Source organism: Onychostruthus taczanowskii, unplaced genomic scaffold, assembly GCF_017590055.1.
Source record: "Onychostruthus taczanowskii isolate IOZ18803 unplaced genomic scaffold, ASM1759005v1 scaffold72, whole genome shotgun sequence".
In the NCBI taxonomy this organism is placed as follows: Eukaryota; Metazoa; Chordata; class Aves; order Passeriformes; family Passeridae; genus Onychostruthus; species Onychostruthus taczanowskii.
The window spans coordinates 2,692,829-2,718,424 of NW_024505008.1; the positions used below are offsets into that span (position 1 = coordinate 2,692,829).

Below are 25,596 nucleotides of genomic sequence, written 5' to 3' on the forward strand. Positions count from 1 at the left end.
AGCAGTAAGGGTTCCCCAAAACCCACAAGAACAATTAGGTAATTCATCTGCCTTGCCTTCAATACCTTTTAAAGAACAGTGTGGAAATTTTTCTTAATTTAAATGTCTGATAGAATATGTAGCATATAATCCTAAATTGTTAGGTTAGGGCATTAGTTTAGAGGGTTTATCATGTGTAGTTTATGTGTACTCACAGAATGGAGAATGAAAGTTCCATATTAAGTGGGGCATAATTTTTAAGGATATCCATTCTTAGTTTCAGAATATGATGTCCAGTATATGCTTAAACTCTTGTTCTATCCTTTGTAAATTCCTCTCCCAACATAACTAGATTTCTGCCACCTTCTGTATCTTCCTTTGAGGTAGTCCCAGGAATGATACCAGATCATTACATGCCAGAGTAATGGTTTTATCAAATCACTGCAAGCCAGTAAGAGTTGGAGCAGAGCCAAGGACAGCCTTAAGTTTTGCTGAGGGTGAATTCAGTTCTTCAAAGCATCATTGACTTGGAAAGCAGCAAGTGGTATGCGCTGGAATTTTGCAGATCACCCAGGTGTCCGAGCCAGTCTCCTTCACTGGGTCACTGCACAAATAAATGAGACTACAAGCAACATAGTGCTGATGAGGAACAACATTTTCCACATGTCTTTCTGTGACCATTTCTATCAAACAAAGACATGAGAAATGTTAAATATTCATTCTGTAAATATATAATGCCTTCTCTTTTGAATTTTGCAATATGCAATTAATTTACATAATATAATTTTTTTTAATAAGATGAAAATGGATAGAAGGAATTTGCTTTTCCATATGTTTTTATTTCATGACATATTTATAACATTAGCTTTATTAAAGGATAACAAAACATGTAGACACAAGCCTTTCTCAGGAAATGAAACAATCAACTGTTTGGTTTAAGTTTAGGGTCACTGCCTCCGAAAACCAAAGAGAATATGGCACAAGGCACTTAAAAAAACCCCCAAAACTTCCAAGACAGTTTAACTGAGTGTAAATGATGTAGCACATTCCTAAGATCACACACATTCAGATCTGTTAGGCAAGTAGAAGGTAGTAACACTCAAGATTCAGCCATGTGGTTGTTTGGAATTTAACTGCTAGAAAGATTTAGGCACTGACATGCTTCTACCATAGTTTCCAGAACTGCTAATAAGGCCTTTGCCTGTTCGCCAGGGAAGAATAACATGCTTTCAGATATTTCTTGAAGAAACTGTGGTAGCTTTTCAAAAGTTTCTAGCTCTTTAAAATACGTATCTACCACCCAATCTCCAGAAGATGCATTTTTCATCTTAAAGCTATCATAAACCATTACTGGAAGTACATTTGAACAAGCTATCGCTCTCAGAGTTACAGTCAGGGGTGTAGACAAATTATAAACAGAACAAAAATTAATCAGCATCTTAGTAAATAAAATCAAATACAGTTCTTTCTTCTGATTGCAAAAATCTTGTTCTCTGCATTCATAGAAGTTTTCAATGCTCTCTCCTGGATAGACAAGATTCAAAAGTTCTTCCTTTACTGCGACTGACTCGACATAATCCAGTGGCAATTTCTCATGGGAGTTCCTTTGCTCTAGAAGGACTGGCCCTTCAGGAAAAACACAAACATTAATAACAACAGCACATTTTGTGATGAATTGGCAGCTGAACAAGATTTTTGGCCTGCTTACTGCCAGAAGCCAGGTGTCTGTTTACGTTCCTTTTTTGTACCAAGTTATGTTAATATAACTGATGACTTACACATTTGCAACACAAGATAGAACCTGTAGAGAGACCCTTTGTAACAATTTCTTTACAAACTTGCATAGAGTATGCAAAAATGTAATGTTACTACTTTTGTAAAATTCTATTAAGTACTTTGTAGACTAGGTTATTTGCTGACATTGACTTCAAATTAAAGGCATGTTACTATGATGGTCTTTATTTTACTTTTCTGGATGGTGTGGCCAATCTTATGCCTTGTGCTGTGCAGCAAGGTAAAGGTGTGGGGTAGGAATCCAAGCCTTCCCCAACAACTGAGTTTAGAAATTTCATCTTAACAGATTTCTGAAACACAAAACGCAATTACTCTAATAAATAGATTTAAAGTAAGTAAATGGAACATACTTATTTGTTCAGAACTAGTCTGAACAAATAAATCCTTTTGGTATTTCCTGTTTATTAGTACAAGGGACCTATTAATATTTAAAGAGCTTACATATGTCTTGGGAAGCTTAAGAAAGGCTGCATCAGTAAGAAAAAATGAAAGCTATTAGCCACTACAAGTGTTTTTCAAATATGAACACATCAGGAATCTTCTTACATAAATTTGTATTACTGTGCTAAAGTAATGATACCGTATTAACATGAACACTTCTTCAGAAATATATTTTAATGACAAAAGGTGAACTCTCACATTTAATATCAGCAATAGATATTTTAATTTTGCTCAGATTAAAGCTGTATCATTATTACTATTACTGATTATTTAGTATCATTAACTTCTGTGTTCTAAATTATTGAGCTAAGTAAGTTCACACTGAATAGGTAACATGCTTTCTACCATGGGCCTGTCAGTTACCTGACAGGCCATAACTCAGAGTGTGACAAAGGCAAAGATAAAGGTACACACAGCCTCACAGTTGCCAGAAAACCTTGATGAATGCAAGTGCAAATAGAGCTCTTCCCCTGTGATAACACGATCATCCAGTACCTATTCTTCACAACAGCCTAGGAAAAATGCACATCTGTTAGTGCAGTGCCATTTCCAGTTGAGGAGCTGGGCTTACTATAATATTGGCTGTTGCATCACTTCAACTGATAGAACTGAGCCCAGGTATTGGTTTGCATGTTAGATGCCAAGGTGACATGGCACAGTAGAGGTATAAAACACCTGGGGGCTACAGAACTAAGACTCAGTAAACAGAGGTAGAACTGCAGAAGGAATGTATTGATTATCATCTGGTGATTGCACAACAGACAGAGACACAGCCTTTAGGGGGCAGGAGAAGACTAAATACAGAGGGTCATATGCCAAGAATCCATTAAAATTTAGTTTCTCTACCTTAATTAATAGGCTGCCTAAATACACTCTTCTGCCTCATGACTAAGCACAGAATGATTTTTACTGAAAAACTCTGGGTTCGGCACATAAAGCACAGTTTACACTGACAGAGTTTACACACTGGACAATGGTACAGATATTGCAAACACTCATTTTAGTAAATCAATTAAAATAAGGAAGAGTTGTTATCCAAGATGATTCTTTGTGGATATTTGGGGTTTTTTTTAAACATGCTAAATTAAATACATTGGTACAGTACATACTTCAAGATACAAATACCCTGTCTCTGAACAAAAAGTATTGTTTAAAACATTGTGTGCTTGCCCAAGAAGCAAAGTCCTTTTTTTAGAAATTAAGGCATCCCTCCAACTATTACCCCTAAACAGAAGTTATGAGTACAATATAATTACTTTCTTAAACTAATTACTAACCTAATTGTGTTCCGAGACCATCACATCAATTTCCACAAATGCTGAATAAATTTGTGTTGAAATACATGAATATGTAGATATTTAACCAATCTGCTTTTGTGTTGTGGTAAAAATAGATCAAAACAATAGAAAATACTTAGCCTTGATTGGTGACTAGGTAATCTTTCTTTTCATTAGTGGAGAATATAGTTGCAATACATATGGTGTAAAATGCAGGATAAAAACATTACTGTATTAGAAAAACATGTGGAAATCCTGGTTAATTTCATATTCAGCTGATCAAGGTAAGTGTGAAAACAGTACTATTTTTACTGTAAACAAACCAGCTTGGCTTAAAAATGTTAAAATATTTCATAATAACTTTTTAGGAAACTATCAAGAAAAACACTGAGAACTTCATATGGATTCAGAACAGAGGATAATTTCCCTAAATTAGTTTAGCATAAATGCACTCACCCCCATGCTGAAGTAGCAGCTTGCCAATTTCTACATGTCCATTTGACAGTGCATCATGCAAAGGAGTCACCCCATCCACTTGACTGAGCAGGTCTACCTCTGGACAACGCTCCAGAATTTCACGGACACACACTGTGCTACCATGGTTACAGGCTTCATGCAAAGGCGTCCAGCCAGCATAATCTGAATTATAAATCAAGGGAAGTTTTAAAACAGCAGAAGTAGTACTGAAATGTTAATGTCATTCATTAGACAGGAAAACACTTTAGTTTTTTAGTACTCTTACAGCTGGAATGGCAGCTTGTGATTTCAGAAGAAGAAATTCTATTGAAAAGCATCTGAAAAAGTAGAGCATTTTTAAAAATCAATAGAAAATGTGATGTTAAAATACATTTCAGTTATAAATTCATCTTACATTAATGTTTGCTGTAAAGTCCTCACTTTGTTATTTAAAAAAGAAAGAGTTTCAGACTGTATAAATACAAACTTGTTACCAAACAGATACTAATATAGTTCTTTATGTGTCTTAATTTCTTAGTTCTGTAGAGAAAATTAATAACTTACCTTTGACATTAACATCTGTTCCCGGCACAGAGAGAAGCTGAATCAATCTCCCCACTTTGTTATTTCTGCAAGCTTTATGCAGGGCTGTCTCTCCTACCATGAAAAATTAATAGATTACACTAGACTAGACAAGATAGCAACTAAAGAAAATAATCAAAGGGTCTGGAACTAGGAGACCTGGTTATGTACCAGAAAGCTCAATAATGAGTACGATTTTCCTTTATCCTTTTTAAACATCTTAAAAGAAAAAAAACCCCACGGAGCTTCTGTTCCACCAGAGATCCAGCAATGAAATTGTACTGCAAATGGTTTAACGCAGGAATTATCTCCCCTCTAGTTCAAGGTTTAAAGCTTCAATCACACTATAAAAGCATCAAGTGATCACAAAACACCAAAAAATACTGGGTTTTGATGCAATAAAACTTTAGAATGCAGTTGCCCTCCCTTAAATTTATTCATGAACCTACATTAAGATGTATGGTTCTTTTTACACAGTGTTTATAGCTTAATTCAAATGAATGTTTCTGGCTAAGCACAAGTGCCTCTACACACTCAAGTAAAAATCAAAACTTCATATTTATTAGTAGATGGTTTGTTGTTTCTCAATAGGCTCTCTCACTTGGCTACAGTACAGAAGGAGGGGAGAAAAAGGGAAATTAATAATAATAATAAAATTATTATTAGTAGTAGACCCTGGGGAAAAAAATCCACTGTAATACCATGTACAGCTTAAATAAGTCTGAAAAATTAAACAGCAAACAACTGAGAGCTGCTGCTTATATATGTATAGACACCACTAGCTTCTGTGTAAAACTTCAGACACATTCTAAATGCTGTTTTCTTTTCAATAATTGATTAGCTTTGAACAAGAGCCAGAGGAAAATCCTGATACCAGGTGAAAGATGATGAACCAAACATTTTAGAAATTAAGGATATCTTAGGCTAGATCTCTTAGCTTTTATAGTAAGATTTACATTGAATATTTTGTTATATTAATACCTTTACTATATAAATCTATCAACTCTGTGCCCATTCTTTCAACAGAAGACACTACTTATAATTTTAGCAGGGGAGAATAGAAATAAAAGCAGGATTGGTTTGTTTGGTTCCACTTCCCTCCCCCTCTCCTCCAAGTCCTTCAGCTCACTTTTCTTTGTAGAAATCAGATGTAATAATTCAATTGTTTACTTGCAAAAGCAATAAAAACAAAGGGAACAAATTTTAAAAATGTATGGTCTGACTCTGTTGCTGAAGTTCTTTTAAACCTTTATAGGGGGTGAGGTCTTCTTTTGTTTGTGATACAATTCTGTTTTTAATTTTTTGAACAATTCCAGCTTGCTTTTGCCATTTTTTTCCTGAGCCTTCTCCTGGGTGTCATATTAATAGAGTTGTAGGTAAATTTCTGACGATGAAGATGAAAAAGTAGTTCCAGCAAGCAATTCTGTAGTAAAGGAAGCCTCATGCAAAATACAGTTATTAAACTTGTGTAGTAGATAGGAACTGAATGAATTACTGCAGTGCTGTTTTATTCCTCAGGTACATGAGTTCCAGAATAGTTAAAACAAAAGCCAAGTACATTTAATAGTCTGGGATGAATGTCTGGAAGAAAACAGTCCATATGCTTAAAACAGCTATGTAACATAGCATACTCGTCAGTCTTTATTCACAAAATGTCTAGGACTCAGTGAGATGAAGACAGACTTATACTTGCAAATCAGAAGACATTGATCCTAACCAAGCACAGGTTGAGGTGGATTAGCAAAGTAAGGCAGGTAAGACTGGAATGAGCTCACACAAATTGTGCGCTGTATTTAATGTATGGAAGGAGGAGGGTAATGAAGAAGGCAACTTTATTTTCCATATATACAAATTCCTCCTTTTAAATAGACATTGCAAAAGAGAAACGTGGACCATAAGAAAATAATTCTTGGGCATAAGCCATCGTTTTAGTCCAGCATTCATCAGGACAAGTTTTTTAAACACAAAACTATAAATTCTAACCATTTTAAACTTCTTAACATAAATTAGATAAGTAGAATACCTTTAATATTTCTCTTGTGTACCTCTTCAGCAAAAAAATAACTCTCTTTGGTGTGTGCAGTCTGGACTTCTGCTTTTGCTCTAAGCTTTTTAAAGATTAAGTCACTGAAAAGAAAGCAAAGGGGACACATTTTAAATTACTATTTCCTAATTAATGTATATGTTCTTAATGGTTTTAAATGTGTATATACAGGATATTTAGATTTATCCATTGCAGCATCATTTTGGCAAATGTCTTAATTACATAATTTCTATGACATTTAATTATGACTGTATTTAAAACAGAAATCAAATAGGATTGCCCACTTTTAAAGTGTCTTTAAAGGTTATTCTATGAACAGTGAACTTAGTATATACCCTATAAATTTAATATTAGACAAATAAAACTACATCAGTCTGCATAAACACTGAAATTGATGATCAAAGAGAAAAGGGGAAATCCCAGCCCAGAGGTGTTACAGGCTTACAATGGAGCTTTCTGTCAGTTAAAGCAATTTGTAGACAACAAAACAGGTCACATAAAGTTCAAGAAATGTGTCAGGTCAGAAGCTGTCCCCCAAAGCAGAATGAAACTGGTGATGTTATAGGTATTACTTACGGTAGATCAGGCAGCACTTTGACTTGGTTCTGCTTATCGCCATTTAGCATCTGTAATGTCCTTTGAGACTCAGGGCATGGCTGTTGCCCTATTTTCTTTTTCTTTGCTTTGTGTATCTCTGTCTCACGCATCCCTATCTCTCGCAAAGCAGGTGAATAGGAACAAACCTGTTGCAAAAGTAACGTTTTATAAATGAAAAAATTTTCTTTTGTTACACTTGCTGCAAAGCAGTCATCTATATCCACATGTATCCATCTACATTCTTGATCTCTGAATGACTGTACATCTAGATTGTTTCAGTTTGTCTTTTGCATTCCTATTCAATGTTTTTGTAACTCACTCTACATTGGCCTCAGTGAGTGGCTGGTGTCTAAGACAGAAAATGGGAAATTCTAGGCCTCCCTCAGATTTCTGGCAGTTGAGAAAATCTGGATCTCTTTAGCCAGACTAAGACTTGAGTACAGTTAACTGACTTTCATATATTAAAACAAAGTATTTACAGACTTTCTGCTCCCAAACCAAGGAGCAATTTGATTAAAGACAGACTCATTCCACTCCTTCATCTCTTCTGAGATGAGGGGTTGGATTAAGTCTTTGAGCATCACAAAGGCAGTAAGCCAGTTATCCCTTAGGTGCTCTCTATTAGGACAGCCTTGGCTGTTGTAGATGGTAGCTTCTTTGCAGTAACACAGAGCTTCAAACCCACTTACACTGGTCATTTAAAAAAGTCATCTAAGTATCTGCAGTTTGGCAAAAGCATAAGAAAAAAGGCCAGTGAGGAGGATTCATCAAACACACAACAATTATATTGGAAGAAAGGTATTAAGGAAGGCTTTGAGTATTTAGCAGTTCACTGTAGATCTTGCGAGCAATGTGCAGTAGGTGGGGAACACCTTACTTGCACCTTCACTGCACATTTACCACCAAGGAGTTGTTGAACTCAGAGAAAAGCCAAGCTGATAAAATGCTGTCTAAGAAGAACTGGCAAAACTGGAAATTTTTAACTGTATGGAATGAGAAAGAAGACTGAGTCATACTAAGGAAAACAACAAAAGCACATAGACTTGTTTCAAGCACTATAACAATTTTTAAGTAGTTGCAGAGAGTGATCAGTAGTCATGTTGATACTGAAAGTAGCAATTCTGCTCTATATGTGGCAATATACATCAAGTATTAGTATGCAGTTGGCTTATGTTATGAATTCTGATAGTCTTTTGTTCAACCTCTGTTTAAACGTGCTGTATTAACAAACAATGACCTCTCTTCAAAATAAATTCCTGCAGAATTTATGAAAACTTATGTATGGGAAATGTACAAAGGTATAAATTTGATTTTTTGTGACTCTCTCTGTAGAATAGTAGAACACAGACAAACAGCTATGGATTCCCTATTCTGTTTAGTCATTAGTATTAAAATTACTGAAATGAGACTCTAAATTAGGGCATGACATTACTGTGTGATTGCCCTGATTTGCCTGCATTCTGCCAGCGGTCATGGCTTTGAGAACTTCTTTTGCAGAAATTCTCAAAAGATTCTTTGAGAATTTCTTTTTTTCTGTTTTTCCTCAACAACTATCACTAATTGTGATTTGAAAGCAGGCAACGGTTTGTGAGTAGGAGAAACTTTCTAAGAGGAGAAATTCACAGGAATACACTGTGGTTCAAAATCATAAAATCTTCTATGTAACATATGCCTGGACCTATCCCTTCAAAAATGCTGAAGGAAAAGGTAGCTGAGAAAAATCACACTATATCTGGCATTCTACTTAAGTACAAATGGAACGCTGCAATCATTATATCAGGGATTATTTTTAAAAGCTTCCACTGTTGCATTTTTTCACTTTCATGATAACTGCATGTACACAGATATCAGGTTGACAAATTCTCTGTCAAGAAAAACCTTACTATTGTTCTGGATCCAGATCTCAGGCAAAGAGAAATTCAAATGTATGGAACACATGGAAAGACAATGCAGGCAACAAGCATGAACTTAGACCACAAAGAGAAGATATATTTCAAGACTTTAATGAATCAAATTGTAAAATACTTGTAAAATACTGAAGTGTGATAAGTTTTTAAGGAGTTACTTACTATTTTCTGAAGAGAAAGAGGTTCTGTAGAAACAGCAATAGTCCTCTGTAAACACATTTGTTTGAAAATTGCTTCTGCAACAAACAGTTGAAGCCAGTCGGATGGTATGGCACAAATAAACATTTTTAATTGACATACAGAAAAATCTGGATAAAAGCAATTGGAAAAAAATAAAGTAAGCCTAAAATGAAAATACAGAAATCTGCATACGTAGTTATCGAGAAGATAGATCTTCCAGGCTTTTTGCTCCTATTGCAGATTCAGCAGCTTATTCTCCATAAGAAGTAGTAATATTCTTTCCATTAAAATAGATTTTAACCATCATCTGGTAAGATATCGAGATACTGAGAGAATGTTAAACACATTTTAGAAGACAAAGCATCACTTTTTGTGTGAAACTTTTTAAAATGCTCTTAATATAATATTATAAAAATTATGCCTTTATTTTTAGAATAGATTTTTTTTTGTGAAGTTCTGCAAGTGATCACATTCTAAATCTCGACGAGACACAAGTTCACATAACAGTTATAACACACGAACAAGAAATCCACAAATAATGCAGATGACCTACAAGTTCTACATTGAAAGTCACCATAAGCAAACTGCAACCCCATTCAGATGTACCACAGAAAATGATGATTGGAAAAGGAGTCAGGGGAAGCTTTGGTGGGAATTAATTTTGAAAATAAATTAAAATAATACTTTCTTGAGATAATTTTTTCTTCCAAGATCCTCAACTCCTTGCTGCTAAAAGTACAGATACTTCAACTGACATTCCATGTTTAATGATAATGGTTATTTGAGTTATGATGTTTCTGTTTACCTAGTCGATTTAATGAGGAGGAACTCCAATAATTAATGGGACTCAATGGAATTTTCTCCCATTCCCTTCATTAAGTCCAAGGATTTGGAGGGAGACATTGAAATATTTCATTTGAAGTTGTAGGAGTCACACAGTTCAGTGTAGGTTTTAGACTTACAACTGAAGTGTCTTTAGCTATCTGTTGATTTTCTGGAGTGATAAAATTTGTCTGAGTTGAGTAAGGTGCCTCCGATTGCTTGCCTGAATTTAAGTTTTATTATGATATGCTTAAAGCTTCTCCTAAACAGACAAGAGAGCTCAAAAGATTTTTTCCTTCCTCAGACTGTGTGGTCTTGCTTTCACATCAACATTTAGACATTTATTTAGAGGGATTTTAACAAGAAAACCCATTCTATTTGATCTTTGCTTGACACCGACAGACACATACAGAATAAAATGGTTTCCTGGGTATGTACACACCATGCAGTGCACAGCTGCAACAAGGGTTAAAAACAATTTGAAACTATAAACCAAGGATTTTAATTAGGACTTAGTGTATCTGATTAGAAGACTTTTGAGAGGCATTGCAAACACTTACCATCACATGAAATGGCAACGTAATGCGCCAAATCAGGCACTTGATGAAACACATTCCTGTCCATAAGCAAACCTGAGACAATCCAATAGTCCACTACAGTTCCAAGAATTGCATTTAATAGACCAGCAACTTCACTTCTGAAAGCCTAAATGGAAAAAAGCATAGGTGCATCTATTGATCTGTAATATATAAGAAATTCACAGATAGTGTACTAGAAATAACATAGAAAACATCAGATAAAAGCTCACTCTGCTGCCACGTTACTCCTTCATTGGCCTTTCTTCTGCTCAAAAGCTAACTATTGCAGCCAGATCACCAAAATTAGTGTCACTGATGCCATATCAATTAAGATTTGGTAATGGAGAAAATCAGGTTCTATGAAAACATCACCTAAAACTATATGCAAAATGTTGTCAAAACGTATAATTGCAATGTGATTTATTTTTAAATTAGGTTTTGTTTAACCATAAGATTGCAAGTACTGCACTTATCCCAGTTAATCTTGTGTTTTATTTGACAATTGTTGTAGGGATCTTTTTCTCCCTGCTCTATTAGCATTGCCTTTTTCAGAAGATTTCATAATGAAATAAAGCTCTTTTTGTGACTATGTATGTCTGTGCCAAAAGGAAAAATGCACAGAAGAAACTTTGTCAGTTACTTTGCAAAAGGTAGGAAAAAAGCCATCCTTCTGAATATTAGCCCTACAATATTCTATTTTGAACAGTCACACAAAAAAAAAAAAAAAAAAAAAAAAGAAAAAAAAAGAGAGAGAGATTGAGAACAAGAGAGAATATATCTATATATACGTATCCTTATGGGTCCCTTCTAACTCAGCTTATTCAGTGATCCTGTGAAAATGGTAATGAACAAGTAAAGAAAGCTGGTGTATTTTCTTCAAGAGGCATCAAGACAATACACAGGAATTTAGCTATCCAGATGCCACCATGAGAATGCATTTATAAATGAATGAGTTATTGATAATAAATCATTAGATTGATGAATGCATTTATTCACCCATGTGAGAACTCAATCAATACTGGTTAGGTAAAGCAGTATTCCTAATGTTTGAGCTAGTCTTTGCAAGGTCACATCTATCTACATACCCTCCTGAGCCACAGTAGAAATACTTTATAAAATTACTCTGAAATACGTCATTCGTCTGACCACATGTTTTGAAAGCACCGCTTGGAGAAGAGCACAGGCACCGTAGCAGGAACACATGAAATTAATCTGACCTAGGGCTCTATAGAGAATTACTACTGTTACACTAGAGCACAAATTGATATATTGCACCTTGTGAGAAATAATGAGTATTTGAAACTGGACAATTTTGGGTAAGAGACAAACCAGACTCAATGGGTACACACTACAGTCAATGACTTGTCTGATACTCCTTTGAGAACAAAATATGTTCAAGGTTGGTTTAAAATAATTTACTAGGATTCCTTAGGAGCTGAAAAGCATCAAAACCAGTTTGAGCACCAAACAGATGTGCATATGAACAACGGAGATGGTGACATAGATGATAATTAAAAAATTATAAAGCAATTTGTTGAAAACTACACAAATACTGTCACTACAGTTAAGTTACTCATCACTCAAAAGAAAAGGAATAAATACAACTACAAATAAACATGGTGTGTGGTGGAAGCATAATCAACATCACTCAAGATTTTTAAGAACTGGCCAGACAAAATCTGTTACGAATGTCATCTCCAAGATTGCTTCCAGGCCTACTTCCTCTTACTTTCTTAAACACTACTTGATTTGGTTTGCTCCTTCCTTTACTATGTAATAATACTTAATTATGGATGAACTGTGAAATCTCATAATTAAAAAAAACCAGAGAACACAGATATGGCATGTCAAAAACCTAAAAGTATAATTTTTAAACTAAAGTTTAAATATTTAAAAAGGTACATTTACACTATCTTCTGAGGATTCAAGAAAAGAAGCTGAAGAACAATTTAAAATATCTGAAATGCATTTAAATTTCCCTTAAGTATGTATACCTCTTATCACTGGACCCCAAAGCAAATTACTGGTTGAATAATATAATTCCACCAACAGTTCTTTACTGGAAATAAATTTCACAAACACAGCAAATAAGCACAATTTTAACAAAAGTTAAGCGACAGGATCAAGGACATATAAGTGTAATCTGAGATAGATAGAGATGTAAAGCACAAGTATTTACACTCTCTTTATGGTTTCTAAATCACTACCTTAACTAATTCCTTTTTGAAATACTTTTAAGAAAAAGGGTGGGGGTGAATGCAGACATTGAGGGAGCAGACTGAAATAATGACTGTTAATACTGCAAGTATTAGTAATTTTTCACAGTCAGATATATAGTGAATATTAAATGCAGCTGGTACTCTAGCTGCTTCTATATTTGCCCAGCCAAGTATCTCTGCATGCTGACAAGACAAACCAGATACTGCCAACTAGTGTAGGCTTGGTTGGCATTTTTGTAAAAGAACAGTAGGACAAACCAAGAACTTTTCCTCAATATTTTAAATAAACAGTTCAATGCTACAAATGAGAGAGAGGGAAATTAATCTAATTTCCTGAAAGAACCATATGTAGTAAAAATGTTTAAATGTTAACATGTTAAAAGTATTTTTAATTTCAACCACAAAACAATAGACGGTAGTGAAAACATATGCAGTATTAAAAAGGAAAAAAAAAAACCCCAAGCATTTCCATTAAACTTGGAATTTGTTACCATGCATGACAGTGCCAAGACCTCTTTTTCCCCACTCTGCTTCTACAACAAGAAGCTGGGAGGGGCATCAGCCAAGACAGATGACCCTAAATGACCAAAGACCTTCTGAACATTGTGCTCAGCAGTAAAAGCTGGGTAAAGGAGGAAGGGAGAATGTTTGAAGTGATGGTGTTTGCCTTGCCTAGTAAATGCCATGCCTTATGAAGCCCTGCTTTCCAGGAAGTGACTGAACATCTGCCTGCTGATGGGATGCACTGAACGGAATCCTTATTTTGCTTTGCTTGTGGGTAAGTATTTGTTTCACTTATTAAATTCTCTGTATATAATGTCATACATTTTTTAATTTGTCCTTCTGATTCTCTCCCTCAACCCAATGCAGGGTGGGGACTTATCTGCCAGCTGAGATTGACCCACTACACCATGTACAGCTAATTAAGTAACATGCAGTGAAACCTCTTTTCAAAATTCTCTTCCTTGCTCTTATTGTTGAAATTCAAAGCTATCTCACTAAGAAAAGCACAGAAGTGGGAAGAAGCTATTGACTGTGTTAGCATACAAAGGTCACATCACTTCAACTGATATCTGTTAGGTTAGCAAATGCAATTCCTACATTGCTGTTCCATTTAATGCTTTGTCAAGTCAAATATAGTGCTACAGTGGCAGAAGTTTCACAGTGTGTTTTTACACATAAAAGTTTTTATAGAAAAATTAATTTTAAGTTTTTTGCTTTGAATTACTGAGTTATTTTAGAACTCTAAAGAAAAGGGTTTTTTTCATGAGCTGTAAATGCAGTACTCCACAAATGCCTACAAATATACTTCCAAAAAAATGACTGCAAGTGACAGACCAGAAAGACATTTGGTTCTACACCACACAAATTTATACTATGAAACCAAAAACCTGAATGAATGCCTTTATCACCTCTTTATCAGGCTATGTAAGACAGCTTTTTTTAAAAAATCCCCACCAGTATTTTCAGGGATGAAAGATACCATCTGTGACATTGTGAAAAGCCATGCAATAGCTCAATGCAACTAGAAGTGTTATAAGCAACATACACATTCCCTGGTAAATTCTAAAACTGAATTAAGAAATTTGATTAAAGGAACTTTGACCAGGAGTTCCTCCATCAAACCTGTTTAAATAATATAACAAAGAATATATGTTAATTTATTTTAGAATTATATTCAAAATTCGTTTGAAGAGCTCAAATAATAGGAAATCTTTAATGTTCTTTGGCATTGCCTTTTAACTACAAGAATAGTGTATCAATATTATTCCCCCATGTGGTTCGAACAGGTTAACCCAGTGATCAGTGAGGATGTCCAATTTCCTGTTACTATTTTTATTCTGCTACTTCTAAAATACAGCAAATTCTATCTAACTCCAGAAAACAAATGCACTCAACTTCATGCTTTGTTTTTTGCTTTTTTTTGGACTGCTCTTTTTACATGGTATGTTTACACATATACTTAAAACATAATTTTGCAGCAACTCAGCAGGAGGAGAGAGGAAACATACACAGACATTGTCCGTGCACTCTAGCGCTCTTTGTTGCAACCTCTTTGAATCATAAAAAAAAAGAATCTCATTCTAAAAAGCTAAAAAAATTAATAACTCTCACTTTTACCAGTTATAAAATATTATATTAGATATGTTCAAATACAGAATTTTGTTAAATTATTAATCTGTTTCCACTTATAGATATTTTTGCTGAAGAACTGTACAAAAGTTTGGCATATCACAAGATGCATGTTTGTTTCTTCCCACAAGCTAACACACTTAGGTGCACTGAGAAATATGGTTGGTCACTCCTTTGCAATGTGCTACAAGCCACATGCAGAGAGAAACAGTATCCAAAACCATTCCTTTCATTTAGGTTTCTGAACGGCCCTACACACTTCTTGTGACGTGTTACGTCTTAAGCAAACAGCTTTTATAAAACAAAACTGGTAACAATGACTCACACCTCAAATTGAAGACAGGAAGGACAATTTTGCACCCTGTATGCTACCTCTAATGACATGAAAATACATAAATAAATACACAGTATCTCTGAAATTATAGAAAAAGGAAGGAGAAAAGTTCTGTCTGCACAGATAGGGAGGTTTCGCTCTTTTGATTTTCTGAATGACATTTTAAACTGTGTAATGGAATTTTAAAATTAGTCTGAAAATACAGAAAAATATCAAGCTTTAGTAAAACAAGATTGAGAGTGAATGAAGGGACAAATGAGTTGGATTGTAAAAATATGGAATTTTGTTTTCGAATTTATTTTTGCCAAAAATGCAATGGCAAAGAAAGTGCAATAGATAAATAAATATGAGGAACAAAGCTGTTAGAAAAAAATGTAATACACTACAGATATTATGAGGCAACAGGCTGCTTTTTAAGGCTAGAATCAATCTGTGTAGGATAGTTTATATTATAGTGTGTAAGATCAAAGTGAGAAAGCAACAGACATCCAAGATTTGTGCTGAAACGACAATTCTGAGATATATGTACATAAAGCAAATAGAACCTAAACAAGAGGCAGATCTCCGTGGTTTATGTTGTGTATGGGGGAAAAGCTTATTTTTCATATATGTAATACAGTCTGATAAAAGTGATTATTCTGCCAGTGCAAAGAAAGGTTTATCAGAAAGGCATGGCTTACAGTGCTGGAACCTGCCGAAGGAAGGCATAGCAGAAAAAACTAAATGGTACCTACACTTAAACTGCAGATTCAACACCAGGAAAAATATGAAAGCAGTGTCATTTTCCGAAGAAACAGAATGGCTACTGACACTAACTGCATGTAAGCCTGCTTGCTGCTCAGCACCTTTGAAAAGATAGGTTGCTTAAATATAAATATGGGTATAGAAGCCTAATTTTAGGCATTTCTTAAATATCTTGACCGAGGATAAAAAGCAGCACTGTTTCACAATGTCTTGCTTTGACAGCCCTCAAAAAAGGTAGGAGGTCTGGCTAGGTAAGATGATTGAAGCTCTCATTATGTTTAATCTTTTTGCTTTCATAGCATAATGAATAACTACTTGGTATTATATTGAAAGTGCTTTTTTCTCCCTGAAATACTTGATTTTCTATTGTTCTGTTACTGTACGGAAAAAGTGAATGGAATACCTATTTATTCTGTGCTCTCACAATAATTTAAAAGAGAATGCAGAGACAGCAGTTAGGTTTTATTTTAAGTGAGAATCTAGAAGTCAAAGATGTTTTACAAGGCCTCTTGCTTCTGAAAAGAAAGAGGTGGTATAGAGGACACTTAGTATCTTTCAGGTCAATGTCCTGCTGGTCAGCAGGTCACAGAATAGCAATTAAGTTGCCTTCAATTCCATTTTAATGCTAAGTCCTAGGAAATATTCCAAATGAAACTAAAAGACTTAAGAAGAAAACCAGGGCATTTTATTACAGTAAAATAATGCATATCTAGCAAACAACAAAAAACAGTATTAGTTTTGTTAGGTTTCTCTTTCAAATGTTTCCGGAATCCTGTCACTGTAAAATAAGATAATCACTTCTTTCACTACACCATATTGTTTGAGAGAACAAGCTGGTGTCTGTAATAACTACAGTAATACCTGCTGGTAAGGGCATGTGAACATCTGAATGTAGCCAACAAGCTACTCATGACTCGTTTCTTCTCTACATATCTATATAAGTATCTTATGGATCAATTCATTTCTTTAGTGGAGCAAAAACCAGCACGCTTCACAATAAAAGGCCTCTATAACAAGCAGCTGTTATATATAATTCCTCACAAAAGAATGAACAAAGGGACACCTTTAAAAAAATATGTTCATCTTAATTATTTTAAAGTATAAAATTCACACTCACATAATTTTTTCCATTTAATTCTCTATGGGAAAATATGACCCAATCTGCTAGAATATTTATGTGTTTGGTAAAAAGCACTGCGGTTCCACTTTCAAGCAAGAATGTCTTCAGAAGAACTGTCTGTGGCAGGACTTGTTGATGCTGTGAATTTGTTCCTTCAACCAAACTGAAAAAAAAAAAAAAAGGGAAAAAACCTAAAGCTTTATACCACTTTGATTATTACAGTAACCAGACAGAAACCTTGTCTTCATTCAAAATACACACAGATTTGGCGATTTTTGCCTATGGAAAGATCAGACACAATTTCTGATGCAGAATAAATACAATTATGATGACTATTACTGTTAGACCTAGGGAATTCTAATACTGTGCCACTATTTACAAAAAATAAAGGCCATCATTTCTATGTAAAGGTGAAGAAAAACATAGACTTCTTTTATACTTCATAAACCAAGGAAAGGTAATTGTCTCTCTAAGGCAATAAGGAGATAACAGTTATTTGAATTAAAAAAAAATCAAACACATACATCAGTATATTCAAAATGCTGCTTGTCTACCTTAAAGAATGAACAGTGAAGTACTGCAAATCTAAAAGTACAACTTTATGAGCAAAATTAAATCTGAACTGGAATAACAAGCTGGAAAAAGCAAAAAACCATCATTATAAGAAACCTATAAATTTACAATAAACAATCTAAAAATTAAAAAAAATATAAATGGAATTGCTAAACTGTTTTCTAGAGCAGTATCTTATAAGGGATATACACAAATCAGGATACAAGCTGCTGTAAATAAAGAAATTCTATAAATCCCACCTTTTTGTCAGGAACTCTACTTCGCCTTTTACTAAATCAGAGAAAAATTTCAATAATGTTTTATGAACTATCCTCAGTTCATCTTCTGTCCCTGAAAGTGTGACCATATGACAAACTGTTTCACAATAAAGGCAAGACCTGAAAAATAAAAAATGAAAAATTCCATTTGTATGACAGAAACAACAGATATTTGATTGGCAAAAAAGCCAATAATGAAGCTGATCTCTTTTGACAAAGAAATAGTTTGCTCCTCAGCAACAGTCAACATTTTAAAGCCTAATTTTCAGGTTTAAAGCTTTTTTTCAAAAGAAAAAAAAATTAACATGTTTGTGACTGAGCTTTAGTTTTCCAGATGAAGATTTTGTATTATAGTGTAAACTAAGTAATTTAACTGGGTTTCCTTTCTCTGTCTCTACTTGAGATATTGTACAATTACTATATTAAACAGAACTTCTTTAAAATCCTTTAAACACAAGATAATTTTGCAGTATTTTGCAGACATGGTAACATCCTACAAACCTCTATTCAGATAACAGTTCATACATACTAATTGACAGGACTACAGACTGTCAATTCTGACGTAACATGCAAACACACTTTTTGCCTAGAATTTTGAATACTAGAACCAGGTATATAACTTCTGGGTATTCCCATTCTCCAGGAAGTAGTGAAAGATAAAATACTTCATCTAAAAGCCAAATTGTCTTTCATGTACTTCAAGACATGCTTACAATCACACACATTCATGTATCTGTAAACATAATAGTATTAAAGTATTTAAATATTACTTGAGGCTTTATCACAGCTACAAGAAGAGGTGTAGTTTCTTTTCCAAATGAAGAATTAATTTCTGTTGATGCAAATTACAAAAAATAAGTTCTCAAGATAAAGCAGAGACTAACTATCCAAGCAGCTCCTAAATACTGTCTTGTCTTTGTAGATATAGGTAAGATATAATCAGACTTCTTCAAAAAGAAGTTTATGTTTAAAATCTAAATACAACATGAAACTTCATGTTTGGCAAGACAAGCCTTGAATTTGCTTTATAACTGCAGATATATGCATGTGTGTGTGTGTGTGTTTATATGCATACACACAACAACAGCAGGACTACCCAGATTATTATACTCTGTAAAGAGTGTCAGAAATAAAATAATTTTAAAAATTATTAAGGCTAAGAAAATGTACTTATTTTTCTTGCAAAAAATTTCATCTGCCTGCGAGCTAACACTTTTTGAAACATAGAGTGAAGTGTCCAAATCTTTTCCAATTCTAGACTTTCACATACTGGTAACTTGTTCTGTTGAAAACAGCACTTTGTTGCAATAGAATGCCAACTCTCCTCTGCTGTCTCTGAGTTTGGAGTAACATAACGATTGCATTTGGTACCTCATTAATCTTTCTTACCTTACAAGCATCTCTATCAAGGACCATGTGCCTTTCTTACAGATAGGACACTGAAGAAAATCCAAATAATACTTCAACATCGAAGGGGACTTCCAGGGAGGTTCATAATGAAGAACAGCATAAAAAATATGACAAAGTTTGGCAAAAAATACTGTATCGGTGTTTCCCTGTAAAAAATGAGAAAATAATATTACCTCCAAATCAGCCAAAGATCTATATCTGTAATCACTAAGAGTTTATTTTATTTAATCTTTATAATCTCAAGTGGCCAAAATTAATCACTGAAGTAACATGCATAAAAATACAAAGTTAAAAAAAAAAAAAGGAGAAAAAGAGCTGCTCTGGTGTGATATGCCAGTTGAATGCAGCACTGTTTAGAGCAAACCTTGTTCTCAATCGATCTCTCTATCTGCAGTGTACTAGCATAGTACTGTTTCTAAAAATAACAAAAAATATTTGTGGACAAGCCTTCCACAATATTTAGAGCAGTACATTCATTTGTCTTGCACATAAATACTAATTTGAAAAAGCCCTTTTAAAAATATTTTCTTATTTTTACAGGCACATTGATGAGCACAAAAAGAAGGGTGAATGGATCACTAAAAACAACTAAATACTATGTCAGAAGCAAAGATCATAATACTTCCATTTATTGCTTTTATTTTTAATAATACTTTAATCTTCATCTCTCACCAATAGGACATATTCTAGAAGAGGATGAAGAAGTTGCACAGGAGGTGCACTGTACATTTGGCCAGCAGCAAGTTCTGTGACTACATCATGAAGTAAGTCCTCTTCCACTAATCCTTGAAGTATAGACCAAGTGCCCTTGGACCAGTCAGTACTTTTAACCTAAAAATGAGATATCATTGTTAAAAAAAAAACCAAACAAACCAAACCAGCTTAAATTAAAAAAACCCTTTAACCAACCAAGTTAATGAACAAGAAAATCCCTAACTAAAATGTTGGTATTATATATCCTGGTTCCTGACAGGACAGAATTTATTTTAGCAGTAGCCAGAGGGATGTGACTGAGACATGGAGGTTATTCCATACCACCTTACATCCCTGCCAGGGCAGGGGGAAAGGGACTCTCATTTTCAAGCAGAAGGGGTCCTTCCAGTCAAGAAGATCTTAGTAGCACAGGACTCCCATCTTGTTCTCTGCTACTCATGACAGCAAAACTCTTAACTTTACAGCTTTCAGAGAACCCAGACAGATGCAATAGCTTCCATGAGATGCTGTATTTGCTCTGCAATTTCCCTGTTACTCTCTGTACTTTCAGCTGTCCAGAGATCACAAATTAATGACACTAATGAGCTATTGAAGGTCTCAGGTACACTGCTATTTACATCTTTCCTCTAGTTCAGATTCAAACCAAAGCTGATGCACAAGCTAGTTGCAACAGTAACGCTAAATGAAGCATGGCTTTCTTCTGCCAGGCAACTACTCTTTTGAAATACAGCTTTTTTGTTTGACCACACAGCCAGATGCTCTGGTAAATTCAAATTTCTCCTAATTCTGGGATAAGGAGCCACAGCTGAGAGAAGCAGGATCAGACTGATTGCACTGCTGGGAATTAAACAGTTACATAAACTTATTGTTGCTTTAGTCTCTGATAACTTGTAAACTTTATGATCTCTGCCAAAAATCTTGTGTCTTGGTGTGCATTAATAGAATAGCTCAGATAGAATTGTTATAAGAACATTGAGTCCAACCATTAACAGCACTATCAACCCCACCACTAAACCATGTCCTTAAGTGCCACTTGTACCTATCTTCTAAATCTCTTTAGGGATGATGATTCCATTAGTGCCCTGCGAAACCTCTTCCAGAGCTGGACAACCCTTTGCAGGGAGAAATTTTCCTATTATCCAATCTAAATATCTTACTAATTGTTTTAATATTATATTACAGTTTATACTTTAAATTGACAGGGATTTTGAGTCCAATTGTGGATTTGAAGTCTAAAGGATAGCATCCAAAAATGTTCTAGTAAGATAAAAAACATTAAGTGCTCTGTTCAAACATGAAAAAAATTCAGAAAGAAATTAAAGTCATGGTTAAATCACAGCTAAAATCTCAGTGAATGAACTCCACCTTAGCATTAGATATTTAGTGTCTCTGCAAATGTCTTGTATCTCAGACTCCTAATGTAAGCCATTGTCACATTAACAATATATAAAGCTGCTCAAGTAGACAATTTTCTTTTAATCAAGTCTTTGTGCATCTGATGTTTGCAGCTCACATTTATTTCAATCTTCTCATTCATATATGAACTATTAAAATCTCTAAAATTTCCTTTGGAAATAATGGTTGCATTCATGCTTTTGTAATGTTAATTACATGCAAACAACACGTCTATAGAGCAATCATAAACTGTTTAATAACAGTCAAAGAACTTGTCTGCCACCTGGATTTCAGATGTTAGATTGTATATAAGGCATGTACAGGCATGTTACCCTGACCTTCACCTGGTGATCGCACCAGGATCCAGCTTTATATATTGTGACTGAAACTTTTATTTCTTGAAAATTCTTTACTAGATGAAACAGTAACATTGATGCATTATTTTGAAAATACACTAAAATACGGATGTTTTGAGAAGACTGTGGTAACATTGCACAGCATTCAAGTCAAAGAGAAACTAGAGACTGGTTCATCGCATTTCTAAGAGGTAGAGAAGGATGATACAAAACTGAGGCAATAAATTTTTGTCAGTATCAGGAGACACCTACTATTGAAGAGACTTAATACTCAATAAGCTGTCCAAGCTTCACTGGCTTGCACTCTGACTGATGAGGAATCAGCAGTTTCTTGTGAAGCACTGCTGGTACAATCATTAGCACTTTGAGCAGAAACAAATGAAATATGAAGGTCCACACAATACATCTTTTACATTGCATGATGTGGAAGAAAAGGTGACAAAAGAGAAATAAATATTTTTGGGATGACGATGGAACAGAACACTTAGCTGGGCTAAGCCTTCCTAGCAGATGCAAACTGAGATTACAAAATACAGTAGGCAGATCTAATATGTTCATTTAGTTTGTAGGTGTGATTTTACTTCATTAGTATTATTGGAAATGTTTACTGGAGCTGCTTATAAAAGTCATAAATATACTTACTATAGAAGACACATATTATATGAAGGCTAGCAATGGATATTCCGTAAAACAATAAAAGTGAGAGAACAGTAAGAGAAGTATTACAATTAAGCTTAAAATTTCCAAGCAAAAAATGATATTATTCTTAAAGAGTACCAAAAACCAATTTCAGGATACATGTGCTAAGAAAGGTAATTTTTCATCCCATTAATTCAATAAACTACACCGTAAGATTAAATTTCAATGCAAATCTCTTCAGGAACCAAAACACACATAGGACTTTACAGATCAGTGATGGTGTTGGACCATGACAAAAGTATTTTACTCTTCACATTTTAAAAATAAATTTTTTCTTCTTCCTCCCTTATTGTCAATAGAAAGAAATCAGAAAAAGACTGATTTCAAGTAACTATTTATGTGGTATGGCTCATGAAGATACCAGATCTTCAGTTACCAAGGAATACCGGAAGCTAACACATACTCTAAGTGTTTCCCTTTTTAACTTTTAAGTAACACAAGTTGCCATATAAAATGCATACTAGTAGCTCATGGCCACTGTATAAAATGTTTTTTGAGTAATAAAGAGGCAATGTTTCTGTATAAAATGCTTTTTGAGTACTAAAGAGGCAATGTTTCAACACTGTTTATATATTTTTCTTAGTATTCTAGACATACAAGGCAAAATTTTAAAAATATTAATTTACTTCAGGTGTTTATAACAAAGACTTAAAATCTATTGTTGACCCGTTTTACGGCATTTATTTAGCTTAAAAGAAATAAAAAAGAGAAACTGAATAGTACAAAAAAGGAATTAAGTCAAAGTGACTATGAAAACAGGACTGGAAAAAGTAAAACATTCTACTTGCAATCTGTGCTTCAGCTGACTCTGGAAACTCAGATGATGAAGTATCAGGCATGTGCTGAAAGAACAAGTACTGTTTCTTTTTACAGTGAGATAACCTCTAGCTAAAATCTGTCTCTACTAGAAAAAGCAGTGCTAAAAATTGTGTACACTCTGTCTTAATTTTACTGCACAAATACAGTGCTTGAGTAACTTAAAGCGCTTTAAATCACATTAGGACATCTTTGCTTTTTGATTTCCTAACATTAATAAGTAAGGTTCTGTTAACTAGCAGGATTGAACAGTTTGTTTCTAATAACAGGGACAGTACTAAAAGTATCACAGGGACAAACAACATTCAGTATCGAATGACGCTTCTTAACAATAACTTTATCAGAGTTTTGGACAGTCAAAATCTAAAAATGTTTTTTGATAGCTAAGTTTGCAATTGAAGTATGCTTGTCTAACTTCATAATAAAATTCCATTTGCATAACATGCCCTCTTTTTTAATAATGCTTACCTCTGGATTGTATTTGTTCAGCTGGTCTGTTTCCATAAATCTGTGCTTAATAGTCTGTAAAACAGGATAAAGTCAACCTGCAAACTGGATACCAGTCAATATATTCAATAAATAGTGCATGAAACTGCCCAAATGACAACTTCCGTTAAATGTAGCTCAAGCACCACCTAACATTTAGATTTGTCTATTTAGATTTTTCATTTGCATGGTTAAATTATGAAACAGGGGACTAATGACTTAAAAGGAATAAAATATAGCCAAATTTTCCTTCCCATTTTCCCCTGCTACTGTCTGTTTGTAATGTGGTTGCTCTGTAAGGACAGTGTTCCTAGATTAGACATTAAAAACCTAAAAGTTTTCCGTTTTTCTGTGGCAAAATGCCAACTTTGGATTCCTCTTGCATGCAAAAATATGGTCATAGGTGCAAAAATGTATTACTATTATAGCCATATTTAGTTATTGCATAGTATTGCAATGTTACTAAAACACATTACTAAAATATCCTTAGGAGAGACCATCTTTGAAGGGTCCATCTGCACATTGCTACATAACAGTTTGAATCAGAGCACTTGCTCTTTCATGTATGTAAAATACATGAAAAGTTAAGAACAAATATATTTTTTTAATGTCTAGGGGGTATGGCCTTGATAAAATGTCACTGATAAAAGATTTAGCATTTGATGGTGCATAGATTTAACTAGCATAGGTCTTCTATAGGTAATCTTGTGTTTAAACATTGTGTGTACCTTTTGAGGACTTAAAATTTTTAATTCTTCCACTACTAAAACTTATAGTGCTTCATGTAAATAAGTTCCGACAAATATACTTAGACACCATCATCTGCATCACTGTAACTTACAGAGATAATATATCCTAACTCAACGTATTCAGTTGCTTTTTCTCGACCTGAAATAGAGCTGTTAACTACTAATGTAGCAATTTTATCAGGATTAGATCTCTGACAACAGAAAACCAAAGGAGTGCACTAGCTCTACTCTTGACTTGTAATAAAAAACATTCATGTGAGTCAACAAAACACTGGCTCTACAATATGACTGTTTTGAAAAATGTCTTAGCATAAGTTAGCTAGACAACAGGAAAATCACAGAAAGACTGCAATTCAAAGATATCTTGTTGAATGATATTTGCTACTTTTTACTTCATCTATTACACCAAGGCTTTAAGTAGTACACCTTGTCTTCCACACACCCATGCCAATGAATTGCAGTGACTAAGTCTTATTTTAATTAATGTTTTATTTTAACTTTTAAGTTTTACTAAGTCTTATTTTAACTTTTAACTAATGAAACTAACTAGGTTTTATTTTAACTAATTTAACTAAGTTTAACTACATCTAGTAGTAAATATGGGAGTATTAAATATTGCAGGTTAAAAGGCCTAAAGGTATGTCAAGTATCTACTTTATTAGGTCAATACTATAATGAAATATAAAGGTTTTAAATATAATTCATGCAATATAAAAATATAAAATTGTATGAATATAAAATATATAATGCTTACAAAGCATCAACTGTTACTTACTGCAGTAAAATACATATGTTTTACAATAACATTTTTCATTTCAGCAAGTTGCATTTTAGACATGACTTGGTCTGTTTCTTGTGCAGCCAGGAAACTGTTCATCTGTGTATCTCTGGGATTTTGTATTTCATTCTGCAGAGAAAAAAAATAATACTTTGT

General features: G+C 34.1%; 1 protein-coding gene across 1 annotated transcript in view; it reads right to left on the reverse strand.

Moving 5' to 3' along the window:
• Positions 1-765: 765 nt before the first annotated feature.
• SLF1 (SMC5-SMC6 complex localization factor 1) overlaps positions 766-25,596 on the reverse strand; it is a 33,359-nt gene continuing 8,528 nt past the window's right edge. The window contains exons 6-18 of the mRNA XM_041422247.1: positions 25,438-25,569; positions 23,896-23,949; positions 20,120-20,278; positions 19,427-19,593; positions 18,020-18,157; positions 17,205-17,370; positions 10,640-10,784; positions 9,240-9,385; positions 7,150-7,316; positions 6,553-6,656; positions 4,512-4,604; positions 3,948-4,130; positions 766-1,605 (exon numbers count right to left, since the gene is read on the reverse strand). Coding sequence (XP_041278181.1) covers positions 1,109-1,605; positions 3,948-4,130; positions 4,512-4,604; positions 6,553-6,656; positions 7,150-7,316; positions 9,240-9,385; positions 10,640-10,784; positions 17,205-17,370; positions 18,020-18,157; positions 19,427-19,593; positions 20,120-20,278; positions 23,896-23,949; positions 25,438-25,569 — 2,151 coding nt within the window. The 3' untranslated portion in view covers positions 766-1,108. The remainder of the gene's footprint in view (positions 1,606-3,947; positions 4,131-4,511; positions 4,605-6,552; positions 6,657-7,149; positions 7,317-9,239; positions 9,386-10,639; positions 10,785-17,204; positions 17,371-18,019; positions 18,158-19,426; positions 19,594-20,119; positions 20,279-23,895; positions 23,950-25,437; positions 25,570-25,596) is intronic.